Genomic DNA, 20180 nt, shown 5'->3' with positions numbered 1-20180 from the left:
CAGAGGTGACAAAAAGCACCTGAAGGGGCAGGCAATGTGAAGTCTGTGAGGAATGAGGGGGATCAGACAAAAAATATATAGCCTCATGCATTAGCCATCTGAGCAGCAGCAGCAGCAGTACCTGAACAGAACCCCCCAGCCGTTCAGCTGTGAGGTGCGACCCCAGAGTCTCCTTATTGGTCACGGGAGTGGGCTGAGACTCACTTCCTTTGGGCTCAGGAGACTTGATGCAAAGAGCAAAGAGGGTGGAGGCAGGTGGTGGCAGTGTGGTGAGAAGGAAAAGGGGGGAGGGGAACGAGGGTTGTGGGGTCAGGGGTGAGGCAATGTGGTGGGAGGGGAGGGGGGGTGTGGGCAGAGGTGTGGAGGGAGTGAATAAAAAAAAATTATAGAAGACATCTCCCAAGCAGAAGCAGGCTCGTTAAGACAAACTATGTTAATAAAGAAGAAGAGGGAAGCAAACAATTTTATGTGAAGCACAGATCGACACACTGATAAAGTCATGCAGGAGTAAAAGAAATTGGCCTCGTTCACCTCTGCTAGCACTGAATATTAACACAACAGTCATCTATCTGTTGTGATCCACAAAGGCAATATTGTTTTACAATACTTAGTCTACAGTACATATTTATCGATGATATGACTGACCGTTCAACCTGGACGTTTCACAGTTAATAAGCATGGTAGAGAAAGGGCAAAGATATTACCGAGCCAATCTTGATAAAAAAAAAAGAGCAGTAAAAAAAAAAGGCTAGAGTCCACAGTAATAAGTCAGTCATAAATTTAATGCACCACCTATATGGCGCTACAGAGAAAAGTGACCCCTCAGCATGACTTGTACTATGATTTTTAATCAGAACGATTTTATATATCATACATTGCTTCTACAATAAAACTATCATATTCAGTATCTTCAAACTTATATCACAAGACGCTGATAGCATGCAAAAAAAAAAAACCTACACCTGTCACACCCTAAGCATATATAGCGTGTCATTGGTATGAACAATGCAATTTGCATTTTCACCTCATGCATGCAATGACTGGAGCTTAGAGTGGCATGGTGTAAAGAATAAATGGAAGTCAAAAACTGGATTTGTTTCACAGAAGAAACTGTGGGTGTGTCTCATGACGGCGTCAGTTAATGTATGACTAGGCAACTTTTTTTTTTTTCCAAGTCATGATGTCTGACAATTCCTCAAGCAAAGATGACTTCACTGCCACAGCAGATAAAAAGAACCAGGAATGAAGGAAAACTGGAAGTGAACAGCAGCCATTTTCTCCAGGAAGGTGCTTACAGTAGGACGCGGCCTGGCAGGGGAACTTGAATGACAGGGTTGGTTGGATGACAGGTCAGTCACTTAGACTGACAGACCGGTGAATGGGTGCGGTGTTTGTTGTGTTGTTAATGTTGATGACCTCACCTGGTTTTTGGTCTGCTGTTGTGCTTTGTCTCTGCTGCTGGGCGGCAGGGGCGTGTCACTGGGGATGGGGCCAATCGGTGTGGGCTGAAAGGTGAGGATAACAACTGTTCGTTACAGGAGATAAAAGATCCGATCTAATGTCTAATGTTTAGTAGCAGAAATTGAAAATTCACCAGTTGAGCATGTTTGTGAAATTGTATTATCACTTTTTTTAAATTAATGCTTTAGTTTTTGTAGCTTTAGAATTAACCCTTCATATGTACTTTCGGCCAGGCCACCAACTTGAACTGCTAACAGATGCGCGTCTCGCATTTTGGAGACGAAATGCTAAAACTACTACACAAATGAAGAACAGCTCTGTCTGTCACATAAACCAATGAAGAAGGGGGAAATGGCAAAGAGAGTGGAAAAGAGAAGAAAGTTGTGAAAGTGCTTACATCCTTTCTGGTCACACTAGTGCAAACAGTGAACCATCAAATTTCACCCTAGGTACTTATGGCCTAAAATGTGTAGGATTTTGGATAACAGGGTTTGCAACAGGACTCAGTCATGATCATAATGATTAGAGAGAAAGAAATGAAGCAACTGCAGTGATTAGACTTGGAGGACCAATCAAAGAGGGAGATGAGTGGATTCAGTGAGAGGCACTCACAAGTGATTTGCCGACCCAGTCATACTCATAGTCAAAGACATAGCCATTCCTATCGAACAGATCAGTGAAGAGCTTCCTCAAGTAGTCGTAATCAGGCTTCTCAAAGAAGTCCAGCCTCCTCACATAGCGCAGGTAGGTGGCCATCTCTTCTGTAACAAAAGGGAACATAGTCAAATAAGAGAAAACTAGAATCCAAACATGGAAGATGTGCAGTAAAATGGTGAAAGCTGGTTCTACTGACCAGGGAAGCTTTCACAAAGCACTTCAATTGGCGTCGCTCGTTTGGTGTCCCCAATTTTCTGATACCTCTCCTTCAATGTGTCGGCCTTGAAGAGAAATAAACAGTCAATGTTGTATCCATATCTGGTCACTATACTTTTATGATTAAATGCTGACTGTGTTGGTGAGAACTTGCTTTGGCCTGAGCCACCAAACATCCCCCACATTCATCTAAGCGAGAGCTTCCTCCCACATAACAAATGTTCAGAATGAGGCACCTTGTCTTTCTAGTCTATTCTACATACACCTTTGATATTGAACACTTCAAAAAGCCCCAGCAACACTGCAACCCGGTTTATACAGTGTCCTACAAATTTTCATCGACAGAAGAGACAAATCATACTGCAAATATAGTGAAGTGATGGCATATGGCAGTTTGTTGGCAAGTAGTTGTGGTGTACGTGGGGGGGGAAAAAGAACCTAAGGCTGTTATCAAATTTGATTCCAAATCTTATTATATAATCAAAAACAATACAAATATTCAATTTGGTAAATGAATATTTGATTAGGAAAAAGGCAGCACTACTGCAGCGGACATGATAAATGAGTTAAAATCATTTAAAAAAGATAAACTGTCTGAGAAATTAATAATACAAGGGGAATGAGTGCAAAATCATCCAAATCAGCTGGTACGACAAAAAACAAAAAGTGGCAGAGGGAGGACGAGAAAACCACAGCTCACAATTACTTTTAATAAGAAACACAAAAATGTGAGGATTACTTCAGGACATAGAGCTCACTCGGTGAGAGAATATTTGTTTTTCTTCACTCCTTGCTTTTATCTCAGAGTGATGTGGAAAATAAACACCACTATAATGCTCCCCATTTGACAGGCACATCAATGGAGAGACTGTGAACAATCCCCACAAGAAGATGTTGTTAAAACTAGGCTTTCTCCTGTAGATATTATTGGTTCTATATAAAAGAACCAAGTGCATCAAGAAAAGGGTAAATGAGCTAAACACCAGGTTGATTACAGCAGTGTGATGCAAATCCTTATGTGCAAACATGCCTGACGTCAAACAATTTACAACATTACCTTAAGGCCCTGCCACGGTAGGCTTCCTCGAAGGAAGTACATGAACATGTGACCCAGTGCCTCCAAATCATCCCTTCTACTTTGCTCTGGAATTAAGAGAACAAGATGAGAAAATTAGATTAGATGTGAGAAACAAATTCATCATGTAACCAGCAGACAAGAAAAACAGGCAGCTGTACAGTAGGATGTTTACCATACATCTACAGTTTTTCAAGAATTAAAATAAACTACATAGAGTGAAACCCAAAATGAGCCAAAGACGAGGCTTGGCCAAATAATATGTAGTGGAGAAGCAACAGTGTGCAGGTTTTCTTCCCATTGTTTTCAACAGAACTCTCCACCCACTCATTCACTCTCCTTCAAGAACTAGAAGAACTAATCAATGAATCGCCTCCTGAGGTGACAGGCTGGATTTAAAATGTACACACCGTTAACTCTCTGTGGCACATGGTGAATAGCATATAGCAAAGTCTCTTTCAAAAATATCTAGGAAATAAGGACATTAAAAAGGCTAATCTGAAAGATGCATTAAAGAGAAATTAATCATTACAGCATGACCATGAAAGTTTTCATAATAAGGAAACCCCTTAGGTGCGGTAATATCATATTTGTACAATGAAGAGAACAAGTGTGCAACACAAACTTGAAGCACTTCCTTGTAGCTTTCTTACCTTTGCCCAGGTGTGTGTTGATGCTCATGTAGCGTGCTGTCCCAGTCAGACTCTTGTGCTCCCTGTAGGGGATGTGTTTTTTGGTCTCAGGGTCTATGTACTCTTTGGCCAGACCAAAGTCAATAATGTGGATGGTGTGCTGCCTCTTGCTTCCTGGCCGCCCAACCAAGAAGTTCTCTGGCTTCACATCTCTGTATATCAGACTCTTGGTGTGGACGTACTCCATCCGTGTTATCTAGGCAAGAACAGAAAAGAGCAAAGATTGGCCTACAGTGATTTTTACTTTATAAATCAAGCAGTTTTCAAACAAGAAAAGAAAAGGCATTCCATTCAATTAAATATAATAATAATTGAGGAAACGTTTTTGATAGTTTTATACAATATTAGAAAGTTAAATTACTAAATACTATAGAGTGGATGTTGCAAAAGCTGAATTTAATATTAGACAGTAATGACAGTAATGTTTAGTCAGTGCATTTGTTGATTCCTGATCATCCCGAATCCATGGCAATGATGTCACCCAATTCCCGGGCTTACCAGCTGTATGGCTATCATGAGGACGGTCTTGAGGGAGAAGGTGCGGTCACAGAGGTCAAACAGGTCCTCTAGACTGGGTCCGAGCAGTTCCAGCACCATGGCATTGTATTTCCCGCAAGGACCAAAGTAATACACCTGAGGGATTCCCTCTGTGGAGACACACACCAACACAAACACAATCAGTTGGCTGTGTCATGTCTACAGTTATCAATACCATTACTATTCTGACACTTCCTTTTATGAAATCAAATAATTTAATTTGAATGTTTATTTTGTATTTCCTTAATTGATGTTTATTTAACTTACCCCTTTTACTTTCTATTCTAACATTCCCTTTATCGTTTTTTTGTTGCTGCTACATTTTGGTTTAATGACTTCTTCATCATCTTATTATTATTAATAAGATATAATAGATACTATGTGATGTGGTCAGTGCAGTTTTCATATATAGCAGAATCTGCTTTTGCTTCAGTTTCATCACTGCCTCACACAAACCTGACTTGCTATTTTTTGTAATTCATTTAAAATGATGTACAGTATTGGCATAGTAGTGTAAGGGTGCTTCATTCACTGAAATGAATCAACAACATGGTGTTGCTAAGAAATGTAATATGGGAGGAGACTCTTCGCTCACACTGTGGAGAGTATGATGATTTAACCTCAACAGGTTTGACAGAGGCAGGTGTGGTTTACCAAAGTAAAGCAGCAAACGGTAGTAAAAGGTGAATGAAACCAAGTCAAAAAAAAGGGTTACTGCTATTATAAACCTCCACACCCACTCCTTAGTTGTGTGTATGTCTTCTGAGGAATGCAGATGGTTCAACTTTGCCATACATCTTTACTTACAGTAAAGGGTTAGAAAATAACAGAAAATATCCAATAACTTCTGACAAAATCAAAGCCACAGCCACACACAGGTGTCATGTGTCCAATACTGCAATCCGGAGGCCATTTCCTATCAGCATTGGCACAGTATCTACAAGCCAACCATATCCCTGGAACCCAACTAACCAGAAGACACCACATCAATGCTGCTATGCCCGCTGTGGCACCAGCACTCATGTGGTGTGAGAGTCCAGAAGGAGAGACGGTGACTCAGACTGAAAGAGTCTGAGAGATTAAAATACAGATTAAAAAAAGGAAATGAGAGAACGGACATTTGATCACACTGGTGTGAGCTAAAGATAAATGACTTTTGAGAATAGAAATGAGTCCGTCTTCCACAACAGTCTGTCTGTCTAGATTTGGAATGTAAACGGAATTACAGGTACATTTATCCGATTACCCTAATGGTCCAATAGGGCAACAAGATACACTATGTGTGCATGGGCATACAAATACTCCAGTTTATAGGATCTTCCTGGTAATGATAACGATGACAAAGAGAGAGAAAAGGATCACCGGGAACTTGACTCATCACAGTTAGGCCCTAATCTAGAGTGCATCCAAAACATAGTCATCATAAGAGAGTACAGTGCATTATAATCTTCTGCTAGTGGATGTAAATAAAGATTATGCTTTACAGCAGCTGTAAGCAGCAATCTGACTGGTGGGGTAAAAAGCCCAAAGAACATCTTGTGGTGATTCCAGTTCAAAGCCCAACATATACTGTGACATTACTTGCCCAAAATCAAATATTTGATCCGACAACATTTATGTTCTTTTCAAAATCTAAATGATAAATTTAGCAAGCGGATAATCTCAAAAACACCAACTTGATCACCTCTCTCAGGATACATGTGTGGAATAACAGCTACATATTACATTTTGTGTCAGAAAATAAATCTTATAAGCTGCATTCAGCTTTGTGGACAATGGTCAGCCTTTCTCTGCAGGCCAACATAACGATGCCCTGACCGCTGCCGCCTTGACAAATTGAGACAATCTAACCCATTGTATCACGAGGCGAGCCCTCTCGAACAACACATAACAAGTGGGAAGGTTGCATCATGACAGCGAAAGACAATGTTGTCCTAAGTTGAGATGTCAAAAAATTAAGGGCCATGAAGAAGACGACATGAAGAGAGAAGACCAGGGAGACGAGGAGTGGAGAGGGAATACGTATTAAAGATTTAGATTATGGAGCGGGAGTGCCTTGAGAGGAGGAGGAGCAGTAGTAGTGACTTCCATTAGCCTAGTGCTCTGGAGATTTTTTCACAAGGCTGAAATGTGATCAGGCTTGCACAGACAGAGCCTGGAGCTACAAATGCAACATAGAGTAGCTCACAAGTCCAACAATCCCACAAGACGCCTTAGGGTTGTGCACTCATCGAGAAAGGAAGGAAATGTCAATACTTGACTTATTGTTACCGATTATTCCAAGTATTTACAGCCTTTAACTTGGGCTGCAGTGGTTATTGCAACTCCCATCAGGAAAACAAATAAACGAAAAAAAATGACTGAATACACTTTTCTGCTATTTGCCTTGTGCCTGCTCCCTTTGTGACACTACTTTCATACTCATGTGTGTGGGGTTTCTCATGATAGATTCTGAAGAAGTATGACTATCTTTAAAAGATGTACAATTTAAGCATTCAAATATCTAAACTTTTTTATACTTTTTTTGAGTAGTTCTGGCAAAAATGTCAACAGTCTTTTGAATGTGTATTTCAACTGAGGGTAACAGATTGTAATAATCTTTTTATGAGGTCATCTGCTTGACGGTGCTGCTGCAGTTCTACAAAGGGATTGGCTTTGAAAATTGCCGCAAATAATAAACTTCTACTTAATGCACCTCTGTACTCAATAAAATCCCAGGACTCTTTACGTGCGAAAGCACAGATCTGCTGGTCATGCAAATATTCCACAATAAAGGTCTGAAAATGATTGGAAACAACGGCACGTGTGACAGATACAGGCGTTGACGAGCTGTTTGGTGGAGCTGCGTGAAACAAACAAATGCAGAGGGAGGCAAGCCTGTACTGGAGAAATCCTGTTCTATTATCAAGGAAACTGGCACAGGACATGGCAACTGCAGTTACACATGGGTTGGTGTATGTGTGGGCATGCATTGTGAGAGATTAGAAATGTCAAGAGACCAGATTAAAACATGTTTATCCATCAATACAAATAAGCCACACCCTGCTATCAAGAGTTTCCCCCTTTCTGCAGGTAGCACACATTCAATCAGGGAGGAGGAGGGTAGTGCGGCTCTGGGGCTCTCTGTCGAAGTAGACACAACATAACAGGCCAATTGCAGGGACATCTATAAATAGTCAAGGACTGCCCTAACGCCCAACCTCCTTATCAACAGTGGAGGGCTTTTGGCACAAGGACCCAAGAATCTGGCATGTGTCACTAAACTACAGCTGTACTTGTTGAACAGAGAGGGTCACTGCAACTTCTGAAATTTGTAGAATAAGGACAAAACATTTACTCACATATAAAATTTTCCTGATGAAAAAACTGACTGTTGAGGGTTTAAGTATTGGCCAAGTAAATGTGTATGTGCTCATGTGCAAGCTACAGAGGGGGCAAGACGAAGTCTGCCTGGCTATGCCCACTGTGGGAATGCACACAGCTGAAGCGAGCTACAGTCATGTCGAGTTCTGCCTGCCAAGCATTGAGCTATAAGTTATCATGGCATGCCCTCAAAGTGTGGCCCCGTTTCACAGTTAACTTCTTTCTGCATTTTCTGAACTCAAAGGGACTCAGCACTCTATAAAACTAAAATATGCCTGTCAGACTTCCTCCTGTTACAAGCTGACCAGGCAGAGCAGAGCAAAAAGCTGCTGCATCAGAGCCACAGCTGTGCATCATAGCACATTTGCATGGTCTGAAAATTGTTGTGGAACAATCAAGCCTCTGCCATCTGTTGAGGTGATTTACCAAAAATGAATATAACGTGTACTATGAAACCAACTGTACAAGAAGGTAAATATTTTTCTTACCCTTATACAACATGGGGAAACTTGATTGAACAATAGCTGTGCAATAACCGTCACATAAAGGTCAAATCAAGTACTCACTGAAGACCATTGCTTTCAGAGAAAACAACCTAAACAACCTAAATGTGTGCTACATTTGCTGTTATGTCACCAAGGCATTCCTGAATAAGATGTTCAATTACAAGAACTGGACAAAAGAGCAAACCAAAACCAGCTATGTCTGTTGATGATGAAGAAGCACAAAAAATCAAGTCGAATCAACTGACTAAACCACCTCCATAACTGAGTCTGACCCTTTTATACTATTACATCTCTGCCATCTTCTATTCATGTACTTGTACAAAGCATGTATTTCTACATTATGATGTCATTATTAGAACAGCAGTGGCAAGTATGAGTTTCTGTTTCCAACAAAGGCATCTACTGTAAATGAGCCTGTTTACAGTCATGTTGCTGTTCATCAGCGGTTAATACTCAGTTGGCATCTCTTACCTGAATTTCCCAACTGTTTGTAAAATCTATACTCCAAATGGAGCTGCGGCGCCCTCGACTTTATAGGTTCCTGAGAGAGAAGAGGAAAAAATAGAGAAAAGGTTATTACACAATGTATACATTATTATAGAAGTTTCTACATTCAATTATTATATGTTTTTCAAAACAACAATAACACACCAAGAATTAAATTAAAACGATTGATTAATAAAAATGAATAAAAGTCTGGTAATCATTTGAATTAATTCATGAATTTTATCACATTACTGTCCACAATTACCAGCATGACAATAAATACTGACAATATGAGTAATTATTAAGCATGACCTAAAAGAAACATGACAAACCGCAAAGTATAGATGGATGGATTAAACAATTAAACTTATAATTTCTGTATCAAGGCTGCAGTACTGAGGAAACCTTAAAAGCCAATAGTTTACTACCAAGAAAGTAATTTTCAATGAAGAAATCAGAAAAATATTACAGAATTTTTTGGTTATTTTGAAATAGCAACATTTGATTGGTTTTCACAAAATGAAGGAACATTTATAGACAACACAACGATACAACAATGTATATATGTCAACACAATTATCTCGGCCTACAATTAAGCTGCAGTTTAAGGTTTTCCTTAATAGAACTTTAATTAAGTCTCGGGTCAGACCTGTGGGATGTGAGAGGATGTTAGCAGGCTTTACTGATGACATGGCTGATAATCGACCCACTGGACATATTGTTTATTATATTGGTAGCTTCAGCTTTCCAACCTAAAATGTTATCTGATTAACCCCACTCTCATGATGACAAGGGCATTATAGACAAACGTGAAGAGGAGAGAACAAACACACACCCAGTTAATTCCTTTGCTTAATCTTCAATGGCCGTGCCACAGCCTGCGTTAAAGCCCTCTTCTACAATGTCAGTGCTCGCTGTGCTGCCCTCTTTTTAAACACTGCCGACCAGTTTTGGCTTCACACAACTTCAGGGATTTACATTATCCTCTCTTGTTTCTTAAACTGACAAATTAAGTTGAATGGCATGTCATTAAAACAACCAAACATAGGATTTAACCCTTCTGTTACCATTTGGCATGTGTACTCATAACCATAACTACTCGACCATTTGCGATATATAGAAAATTAAAAAAAACTGTGGACTGGCAATCTGTCCAGGGTGGCACAGCACAGAAGATACCCGAAATCAGAGAAAGAGCTTTGCGCCCATATACTTGTCATTATGGAAGCCCTCAGGACTAAACAACCATCCTATCACTGACGAGATTCACCAGTGCATCACACGTTTGTGACGTCAGCTTCCCAGTACCATAATTCCTAAACAATTGAATTACTGCCCGATATTGAGAGTGAAAGAGTTCTTGGAAAAAAGGGCAGATGCACTCACTCAATGAAAATGTTTTGACAATTCTACACACATAAAATCAAAATAAATCCAGGTGGCCTGAATATCATAATGGTCATAAGAGGGTTAAGTAACAAGTAAAAGGCACTGATGTTTTATATCCAAGTATACAAGGATTGATCAATGAATGGTTATTATAGTCATCCAGTAATTATGTCAGTCTCCTTTTATAGCATAACATACACAGCAGGTTCAAGTTTCTCCAGTGGAAGGTAACAAATATTCATTCATTCAATATCCACCGTTGCTCTGAACTGTCAAATAAAACTAGACATTTGAAAACTGAGGCTGAGTGGAATTAAAGCTCACTCGTTCACTGCCTTCCATAAACTTCCTCATTCATTGATCAAGGTAGAAAATATTAATGAAAAGGGGAGTGAAGCCAGCACCTTCTGTGTACTAAGCTTGCTTCACCACATAGAACATGAAAACGCCTACAACTTTATTTAGCCTAGCAACTTCTCAAGAGGTGCCCGACGTGAGATTTAATCTTAAAAGCTGTTTCCCATGTGCATCTTACTCCAAAGCACTTGTATTTTAAATTGCATAAACTAAAAGCTGAAAGGCTGCTCCCACATTCACTCCATTAGGATGTTATCAAATCAGGATCACTTTCTCTCCTGCGCTCTATTATGATGTAGGAGAGCACACGGAGAATGTGCCATGCTCAACACAATGAGGGACTTTTAATCCTTTTATTATAAATACCCGCAATCTGATATAATCTGTTCTCTGCTTTTACTTTAGATTTTCTTCAGAGGACGCTTTAGTCGTTCCACATACAATCCTAATTTCTCTCTCTCTGCCCGTTTCCTAAAAAACTGTAACAAGAAGTCAGAGTCTCAACATTACTGGCGGGTGGTGACTGTATGATGACTCATATATCTGATATACTTTACTGTAATATGTTGATCTTTCTCAACACTGTAAAGGCCAATAAATGCGTGTGAAAGCAACAACAAGCCTTTGATGGTTATATTATATTTTATTACTTTGTGTTGTGCTTGCACAGATGTGCACACCTATGTATGATTTAATACGCCCTGAAAACAACAGATACACATCTCTCTACAATCCATGAAAGAGCACATACATGCTCCTCATGATGATGATGTTAACTGAAGTGGTTTCTAACCTGCCCTACAAACTACTATCGTGACCTCTCACATTCAGTATGAACATAATTCTCTTCAGTCCATCGAAAGATCATTTTAGCATTTTAATGCCAACAAGGAAGCCTGCCAGGGAAGTAAGGTGCTACTGTGCATGGGAGGAAGTACAAACTGAGTGGAAGAGAGGAGGCAGCAGAGAGGGGTAGAAGCCGGTGGGAGGAAGACATGTGACTGATCTGAGAGGCGGAGTGGGAAACTACTGCAGCGTCATCTGACTCCCACATAAACGATGGTCAATGAGCACGTCTCACACAAGTCAGGCCATGCCGGGGAGGAAAGGGAATAAAAATTGTAAATATATAAATAATGATTCAAAGCAGATGGCAGTAACCCACAGGACGCTTTATAACCGCTTACAACAGGAAACCGAGGCTTACGGCAGCTTTGCGTACTTAGGAGTCCTCTCTATTCCCAGCAGATGGACTAAGCTATGGCTGTGTAAATGACCAGCGCTATGCTGCAAATATCTGATGTCACATCATTGTATATGACAAGGACTTTTCTCAGTTACCTCACAACCAATTCCACAGTAGTAATATGGCTTGAGGAAATCACCAGGGTTTATTTTACCAATTTTTATTGTATTCACATACTGTCGACAGTCTATGCTGCACTCTTATGTCTACAGATCATGAAAAACTGTTCCAGGAAAAATTTTAATTTTCAAGTGAAGGGGGAGTTGCAGTCGGTCTATGTGCTATAATGCAGCAAACAGCTTTTTGCCAAGTGTCCAGGACAGCTGACCCACAGGCTAGAAGGGTCCTCTCCTGTCTGACCTGCTGCTACAATAACCTGTCCAACTCGGCTGTTCACCCTGCAGCTGTCTCCGTTTCTGTGCATGTTCGATTCAATGTATGTGAAACCAAGCTGACCTTCAATGCAGACAAAAGGTCCGTCTTTTGAGTTCAAAATATACATTTAATATAAATATATAAATAAAGTGTCTATATCATTTCAATTAAAAAAGAAAAAAACATTATTCTGACTTATGACAACTACTACAATTGCATCATGCAGTTTTACACTTTATTAAACATCTCATATGTTTAGTCAAGCCAATAATTGACTGCTACTCTTATTAGCATTAAACTATGAGAAATTAAATGGTACCAGAAGTATTGTTTCTTGCATCTAATCAAACACGCGGAGCCCTATTTATTTGCAAAGTACAAAGGCCACCAAACAGATATGTCCACCTCTACAGCCACCATCATTAACCAGCTTCTCAATCAAATTACAACAAAGCCTGCAGGGACAATGGGCAAGAGTAACATGGAAAGACCCATAGTGGACTTTGCTCTCCGGTACTCGCAGTTAAAAGGCTTATAGATCTGTTGATAGTGCTACCAGCAAATAATTCTCTGGCTAGATTCAATCCTGTCGCTGGGGATGGTTTGAGAGGAAATGTTACATGCCATTTCAACTATCCTGCTTAGAGGAAAAACACTTGAAGCTTGTACAAATATGTGATTATGTCATTGCGGATTAGCTGATGGTTTCTGTATTTTAACCTTTGGTGGCCTCTGTACACTTGTAGGGATGGAGTGAGCCATCAGCATCACACAAAGTCCTCTTGCTAGGATTATCCAACTCTGCGTATGATGTCATCTAGTCTAAATCTGATCTCTGCACCAACACAGTTGAGAAAGAGTTGACCCTGATGACTGCAAAGCCAGACTAAAATGAGCAAAGAGAGCAACAACAAAAAATATACTGTGATAACATGTTAGTAGAAGGACATTAAAGGGTGGCAAATACAAGACACAACAGTAAAGTCACAGCCTAAATACTTAACGAATCTAATATCCAGTCAAAATATAAATTACAAGTGCAATATTGCTGAAGGAAGTTTCCAGCAGGTTTACTGCCGATGATGTCATGTATAGTTAGTAAATATAGGTTGCCAACATTCCGGATAGATAGCAGGACATTAACGGGACATTGGAGATGAAAATGTGCTGTATATAATCATTCCTTCACTTTTGCATCTAATGAAACCAATATGTTTTAATCTTTTCAATAAAGTAGTCTATAGTTAACATCTTGCCAGCTTTAGCTACACTTGCTATGAGTTACATACATAGCGTCAGTGTCAGACATGCACATTTGATCCACATACTGGATCAGACTACAAGCAAACACACACTGTCGATGCAAGACCAAAAAAACAGAACTTGACTTCTCACACTCATTTGTCAGATCTTTCCAGAGACATGATGCTATGCTGTGATGCAATACAGGACATTCTCCTTGACTAGGTCACACAGACATACTGTCAAATATAAACTGTGTGGTATTGTAACATCATATCATGTGACAAACCAATTAATATCTGTGTTGTAGTTTATGGAAAGCCAGTGTGATGATCACTGTGTGCCTATGTATGACTAACTACATGTGCCATGTCCAAGGTAACAAACCTGGAATTATGCACAAGAACCAGAATAGACCCTGACCTTTGCCTGACTCCCAGTAAACCATTTCACAAAACACAACTGGCTGTGTGACTCATCTCATCTCATCTTAGAACAACTCAAATGTCAACATAGCACATCTCCATTTGGTAGCCTTCATGGGGTATTAATGACACTAACTGTACGACAGTAACAAATGGAAATTAAAAGGAGGTGGGGGTGCAGAGTGAGTGTGTGTTTCTCTAAGCTGTCCTGATGATCCGAGGTGTCCACGGTTGAACGGTGGCGTTAAAGACCGAGTGGTGTGGAAGAGCAACAGCTGGCCTGTGTCCAGCACTTCTCCAGTTTCAGCTCAGATTCAACATACCCAGATGAGCCATCACCTGCCCCCGAAACCAAGAGTGGCTGTCAGTTACTACTTCAATTTTACGGAATAAGACATCAACTTTATGTTTTGCAGCAACTTTGTACAGAATGGGGTGGGGGAATTATGGACATAGGTTCACTTCATAGGCAACTCTGAATTTTTGATTTAGGCCATATAATACAAAGAGTTCTACCTGTACAGTAGGCTAATTTGTGGTGTACCATGTTATCTCATTCCATACACTTGCACTACATCTAAAAATTAAAATAATTATTATAAACTGAATTAAAAATGTTAGCCAAACTAAAAACCTGACCTTTAATATGTTTGTAAACTTAATACGAAAGAAATTGTACTAAAACAGCAGAGTGGAGCAGGACACACTTCAATAAACCAATTACCCACTAGTGCTTGTATTCTAGGACAAGGGCAGTAGTCCAACTGAAGGGCTCAAATTAACAGTGCATGTAAACATACCGACTGTCAACACTCATAATGGCCTCCACTGCAATTACATTACAACGTATGGTTGGCATCATAGTGAGGCCTTGGTTGGATCTTAGAGACGTGTTCCAATTTTAATGTTCACTGCGACTGTATCAATCGTAGGACTAGGAAAAAGCCTAGTCTATGTCAACCTAATGTACAACATTTAATGTTATTAAACCACTGGTTTTCATGACATTACAATTAAAAAAAACGAATTCAACCATCTTGCATTCAACAGTCCATTTCAATGTTTTCAAAATCCTGGGAAATTTAGATGGAAACAAATGAAAGAAATCTGGGATTTTTTGAAAATTCCCCTATTGTTAAATATTATATGTGACATTCTAAATTGAACTAGGAGGTTACAGTCCTAAATTTCAGCTTCAACTGTCACACCTAAAAAGATGAACAATGTATGAAGGCCATTTTAATCTGAAACGTGTTCCTCCCATATAATCACTTCCCACAAACAGGGTGTACCTTTGTGTAAAACAGGCAAGAAATGCTATCATCCATCTGTTGTGACCATTAGCACCCTGAAATTAAAGCTGAAAATCACATGGCTGGTTTTACAACATAAATTTGGACTCATCCTTGCAGGAAAAGCACAGGTGTATATATGACCATTCACTATGGCTTTGTGCTTTCAAGTGTTCTACGACGCCATGTCTGTTAGCCATGACACAATATAGTTGCTTCTTTGAGAAAGTTATTGAAGCCCCACACAATAAAGTTTATTAAGAGTAATAACACACTGCATAATAGCTGCTGTGGAAAAAGGCCTCTTATATTTTCAGGTCAGGTTAGTAAAGTTGAAGACATTTCATGTCTTAAGCAAGAGGCCTCTTCAGTTCTTAATACTTGGCGCTTAAATAAAACAAGTCCAGCGGCCTATATCTAAACTGCTTAAGATGCCGTTTCATCTATTCTGCACTATATAACCATGCAGTAATATATTACAATTTCTCACATGCTTAGTCATAACCTCAAACCTTGCCATTTTGTCTAGCAAAGCAAACTCAAAATTGATTTAAGGCCAGTTTGGCTTCAGGTCTTTTTAAGTTACCATTATTCAATTCTGGTTTGGTTCTTTTTGGCTCTAGTTTGCCACTTCAATTATGATGCCAAAGACTGTTAAAGCAAAACGGTGCAGTGTAAATTCATACGAGTATCAGAAAAAGAGAAAATGTGAGAGACAAGTCAAGTGTTAAAAAAATACTTGAGCATTCCACAACACTGATTAACAGCCATTACCATCCACAAATGGGTCACTGCTTTTTATCTCTTATGAACGACTGTTTTTCATATTCATAACAGGATTAGCTGTTAAGTTCAGAAAGCTTGTATAATGCACACATTTGTCATCTTTAAAAAGTAGCTCTCTACTGTAGTGTTAGTGAAACAGGATCTTTTATGCTCATTTATTTTTGTTATGGAACTCCCTGGAGTAGCTTGCGTGATTCACAGTTGTTTAAAAACCTTTTATTTATTCCAAAGTGCCTGTTATGAAACTCCCCGCTTTAGCCTCCAACTCTAAAACATGTAATATTACCTGCAAGTTTTTTTAGGACCGTCTCCCTAAAAAACAACTCCCAGAAACCTGCCTACTCTGAGAGGCAGAGCACACACTACAGATCACGGTCTCACACTCTTGCTAGTGTCATGGTTCTCGAATGCAAACTGTAAACTAGGTGATAACAAGAGTGATTATAAAGTTCTGGCCAACAGAATGTCATCCTCACAGATATACTGAAGTCGTGTGCGCGTACACATGAGTCAAGCCTCATCTCAGGAATAATCATTATAAAAATGTAGGGCTAAACAAACAATTATATTCATGAAAGATTAACCTGTCGATTACTTTCTTGTTTATTCGTCAGAAAATTTTGAACTGAACATTGATTGGTGTCTCCCAAATCTCAAAATGATGATGTTCTCAAACGTCTTTTTCTTCGCCCATAAACAAAAAATGATTGTTTGAATGATTTTTGTTATACAGAGCAAAGAAACCAGAAAATGTTCACATCTAAGAAACTGAAAAATCTGAGAAAAAAAAACATTCAAACCGATTAATCGATTATCAAAATTTTTGATTAATTTAGTAATCGATTAATAATCAATTAATTTAGAAAAATTTCAAGGATCAAACAACTCATCAATGAATCAAGAAAACAAGCGATAGATTAATCAATTATAACAATAATTGTTTTTAAATTTTGAAAATGATTTTATACTTTTCCCACATTAGCCCCTTTAATACAAACTTTAAGACCTAAATGTTGCACATTCAAGTAAAGAGGTACAAACATTTTAGCAATGGAGACAGTCACTAGTCAAAGCACCAAAGAAAAGTTTGTGCACCCCTGTAAATTTTCATGATTTTCCTTTATAAATCATTGGTTGTTTGAATAAGAAATTTCGGTTAAATATATCATATAGACACAGACAGACGCAGTGATATTTGAGAAGTGAACTAGAGTTTATATGATTTGCAGAAAGTGTGCAAGAATTATCTAAACAAAATTAGGCATGTGCATAAATTTAGGCACCACAAAAGAAACATTTTGGGCATCCTTCTTTTACAGAAATAACAGCCTCTAAACACTTCCTATAGCTTCCAATTAGAGTCTGGATTCTGGCAGAAGGTATTTTGGACCATTCTTCTTTACAAAACATCTCCGAGCATGGACAGCCCGCTTTAAATCACACCACAAATGTTCAATAATATTCAGGTCTGGGGACTGAGATGGTCATTCCAGAAATTTGTTCCAGGGATTCCCAGTCCCTGCACTGGCCACACAGCCCCACAGCATGATGGAACCGCCACCAAATTTTAGTGTAGGTAGCAAATGTTTTTCTTGGATTGCTGTGTTCTTTTTCCTCCATGCATAATACCCCTTTGTTTTGCCAAATAACACTATTTTAGTTTCATCAGTCCACAGCACTTTATTCCAAAAAGAAGCTGGCTTGTCCAAATGTGCTTTAGCTACCTCAAGCAACTCCGTTTGCGGCGGGTGCAGAGAAAAGGCTTTTTCTGCATGACTCTTCCATACAGCATCTCCTTGTGTAAAGTGCGCTGAAAAGTTGAACAATGCACAGTGACACCATCTGCAGCAAGATGATGTTGTAGGTCTTTGGAGCTGGTCTGTGGGTTGACTGTGACTGTTCTCACCATCCTTTGCCTCTGCTTATCTGAGATTTTTCTTGGTCTGCCACTTCGGGCCTTAACTAGATCTGTGCCTGTGGTTTTCCAATTCCTCACAATGGTCCTCACAGTTGAAACTGGAGAGCTTAAATCTCTGAGATAGCTTTCTGTATCCTTCCCCTAAACCATGATGTTTAACAATCATTGTTTTCAGGTCATTTGAGAGTTGTTTTGAGGCTTCCATGTTGCCACTCTTCAGAGAAGATGCAAAGAGGAGAAACACTTACAATTGGCCTCCTTAAATACCCTTTCTCATGATTGGATTCACCTGTGGTCACCTGAGGTCAAGGGTCACTGAGGTTACCAAACCAATTTTGATTTCCAATACTTAGTGCTAAAGGTATGCCAGCTTTATTTCACTTCTCAAATATCACCGTGTTTGTCTCCTATATGATATATTTAACTGAAATTTTTTATCCAAACAACCAATGATTTATAAAGGAAAATCATGAAAATGTACAGGGGTGCCCAAACTTTTGCATACCACTGTATCTGAGGGAGAGATGGCATGGTGGCACAGAAACTGATGCTCATGATTGCAGAGATCTAAGATTAACAGTCCGTGACGGCCTTGTGCTAGTACTATTTAATTCAGCATAAAGAAGCAAAAACACTGAAATGCGTCTCGTCTTGAAAACTCCAAAGTGTCATCAATTTGAAATACTATGAAATAATGATAACATGTTTTACATAAATCATAGTAAACCGTTGGCATGAGTAACATATTAATATGTCGATAGTAATTTCAGTATCCGGAGGAGAGTTTTATTTAACCTGACAAACATCCCCAATAATTTGTTGTTTGTTCTCTATGCGTTTGTTCTTATCTTCAATATTACGGAAATCTGCAGTGCACAATCACAAACCAAACAACACCCAACTTGAAAACTCATGGAAATAACCTTAATTAGCTGAAGTCCACATGTGAAATGTGTCATTGTGGCCAGAGAAGGGAAGACTGCAGATTAAATCCAGCATGCCTGAAATACATTGTATTTTCGGGTAGATGAAAATCTGTCCAAGCTTTGAAAAAACACTAAGCCAGGGATTGTACTGATGGAGATGTTGGTGTTGATGAGTTGCAGTTTTAAAGAGAGAGCCATGACAGCCAGCAGAAATTAAATGATGCTATTTCTTTAAGGCCTTGGGATCTCCCCTTGGGAGGAAAGCCTACAGTGCACTTACAGGAGTGGCTATATGGTCCTGCCTCCATCACACAAGCGTTTGTCAGTATGAGAAAGTACCCAGCTGAACCAAAGACTGAACCACTGTGTGTCGACAAGGCCTGCCAACAAAGACAACCTTTCAGTTTCCCCCTTCTCACTTGCCCTTTGCACCAACATTCACAGCAGTTCCAGATCCACTAACAGAGGAGCTGGAGCACTGGGCTGGCCTACCATATATCTCCATCTCACTGATCATGGAATGAAGCAGGGTAATGCTGGCAGACATCTTTTTACAAGGTGAAAGCATTTAATTAACAGTATAAATTTAGTTTGTGAGATTATCATGATTTCAACACTTCACCGTGTTCCTACAATTCCTTACTTTATAACAAAATGTACACTATTTCAATCACCTAGATAATTTACTGTTTAACTAAAATTAGATATCACAATATTATTGATTTTCTTGAAGGTCAACAAGATTCATTCAACCAGTCACAAAGAATCAATTGGCTTACTTCCACTTAACATTATACTGCCCCACTTGACTTGACTGGGAGAGTACAAGTCCAACATAAGGGCTACAACAACAGTTTTTTTTGTTTTTGTTAGTTTTGTTTGCCTTTATTTGAGGCAAAATATAACTATTAAAATACACTGATCGAAATCAGAGTACTGCAAAAAGCAAGATACGACTCAACGACAGCCATCAGAGGACACGCTGCTCACGTCACGCATGATGGACACAGATAACAGAGCTGTTAGTTGTTTCACTCCATATGTAGGATCTAAATAAGAGCCTCTAACAAAACAGGAGCCATACTGGACAGGCAGTGACATTCACCCAGTTACCACAGGGAGCTCTGACACCAGGCACAGAGAGAAACATGTGGAAAGGCAATTGTGCTCAAGTCCGGGTTAGCCCGAGAGTGAAAAGGGAGAAGCCATATCCATGTGAGGCCTAGCAACA

The 20180-nt window shown here is 39.4% G+C and overlaps 1 protein-coding gene across 3 annotated transcripts in view; it reads right to left on the bottom strand.

The window, feature by feature from the left end:
• csnk1g2b (casein kinase 1, gamma 2b) overlaps nucleotides 1–20180 on the bottom strand; it is a 30188-nt gene that overhangs the window by 3961 nt on the left and 6047 nt on the right. For 2 of the 3 annotated variants that reach the window (XM_083888473.1, XM_083888474.1), the window contains exons 3-9: nucleotides 8979–9048; nucleotides 4600–4748; nucleotides 4063–4297; nucleotides 3392–3477; nucleotides 2315–2399; nucleotides 2074–2222; nucleotides 1422–1505 (exon numbers count right to left, since the gene is read on the bottom strand). In XM_083888473.1, coding sequence (XP_083744599.1) covers nucleotides 1422–1505; nucleotides 2074–2222; nucleotides 2315–2399; nucleotides 3392–3477; nucleotides 4063–4297; nucleotides 4600–4748; nucleotides 8979–9048 — 858 coding nt within the window. The remainder of the gene's footprint in view (nucleotides 1–1421; nucleotides 1506–2073; nucleotides 2223–2314; nucleotides 2400–3391; nucleotides 3478–4062; nucleotides 4298–4599; nucleotides 4749–8978; nucleotides 9049–20180) is intronic. The other variant, XM_083888475.1, reaches the window with a different exon arrangement.

The sequence above is a fragment of the Microchirus variegatus genome (genome assembly GCF_963457635.1).
Source record: "Microchirus variegatus genome assembly, chromosome: 4".
Taxonomy (NCBI): domain Eukaryota; kingdom Metazoa; phylum Chordata; class Actinopteri; order Pleuronectiformes; family Soleidae; genus Microchirus; species Microchirus variegatus.
The sequence above is the reverse complement of the archived record's forward strand: the minus strand, read 5'-3'. Positions and strand labels throughout refer to the sequence as shown.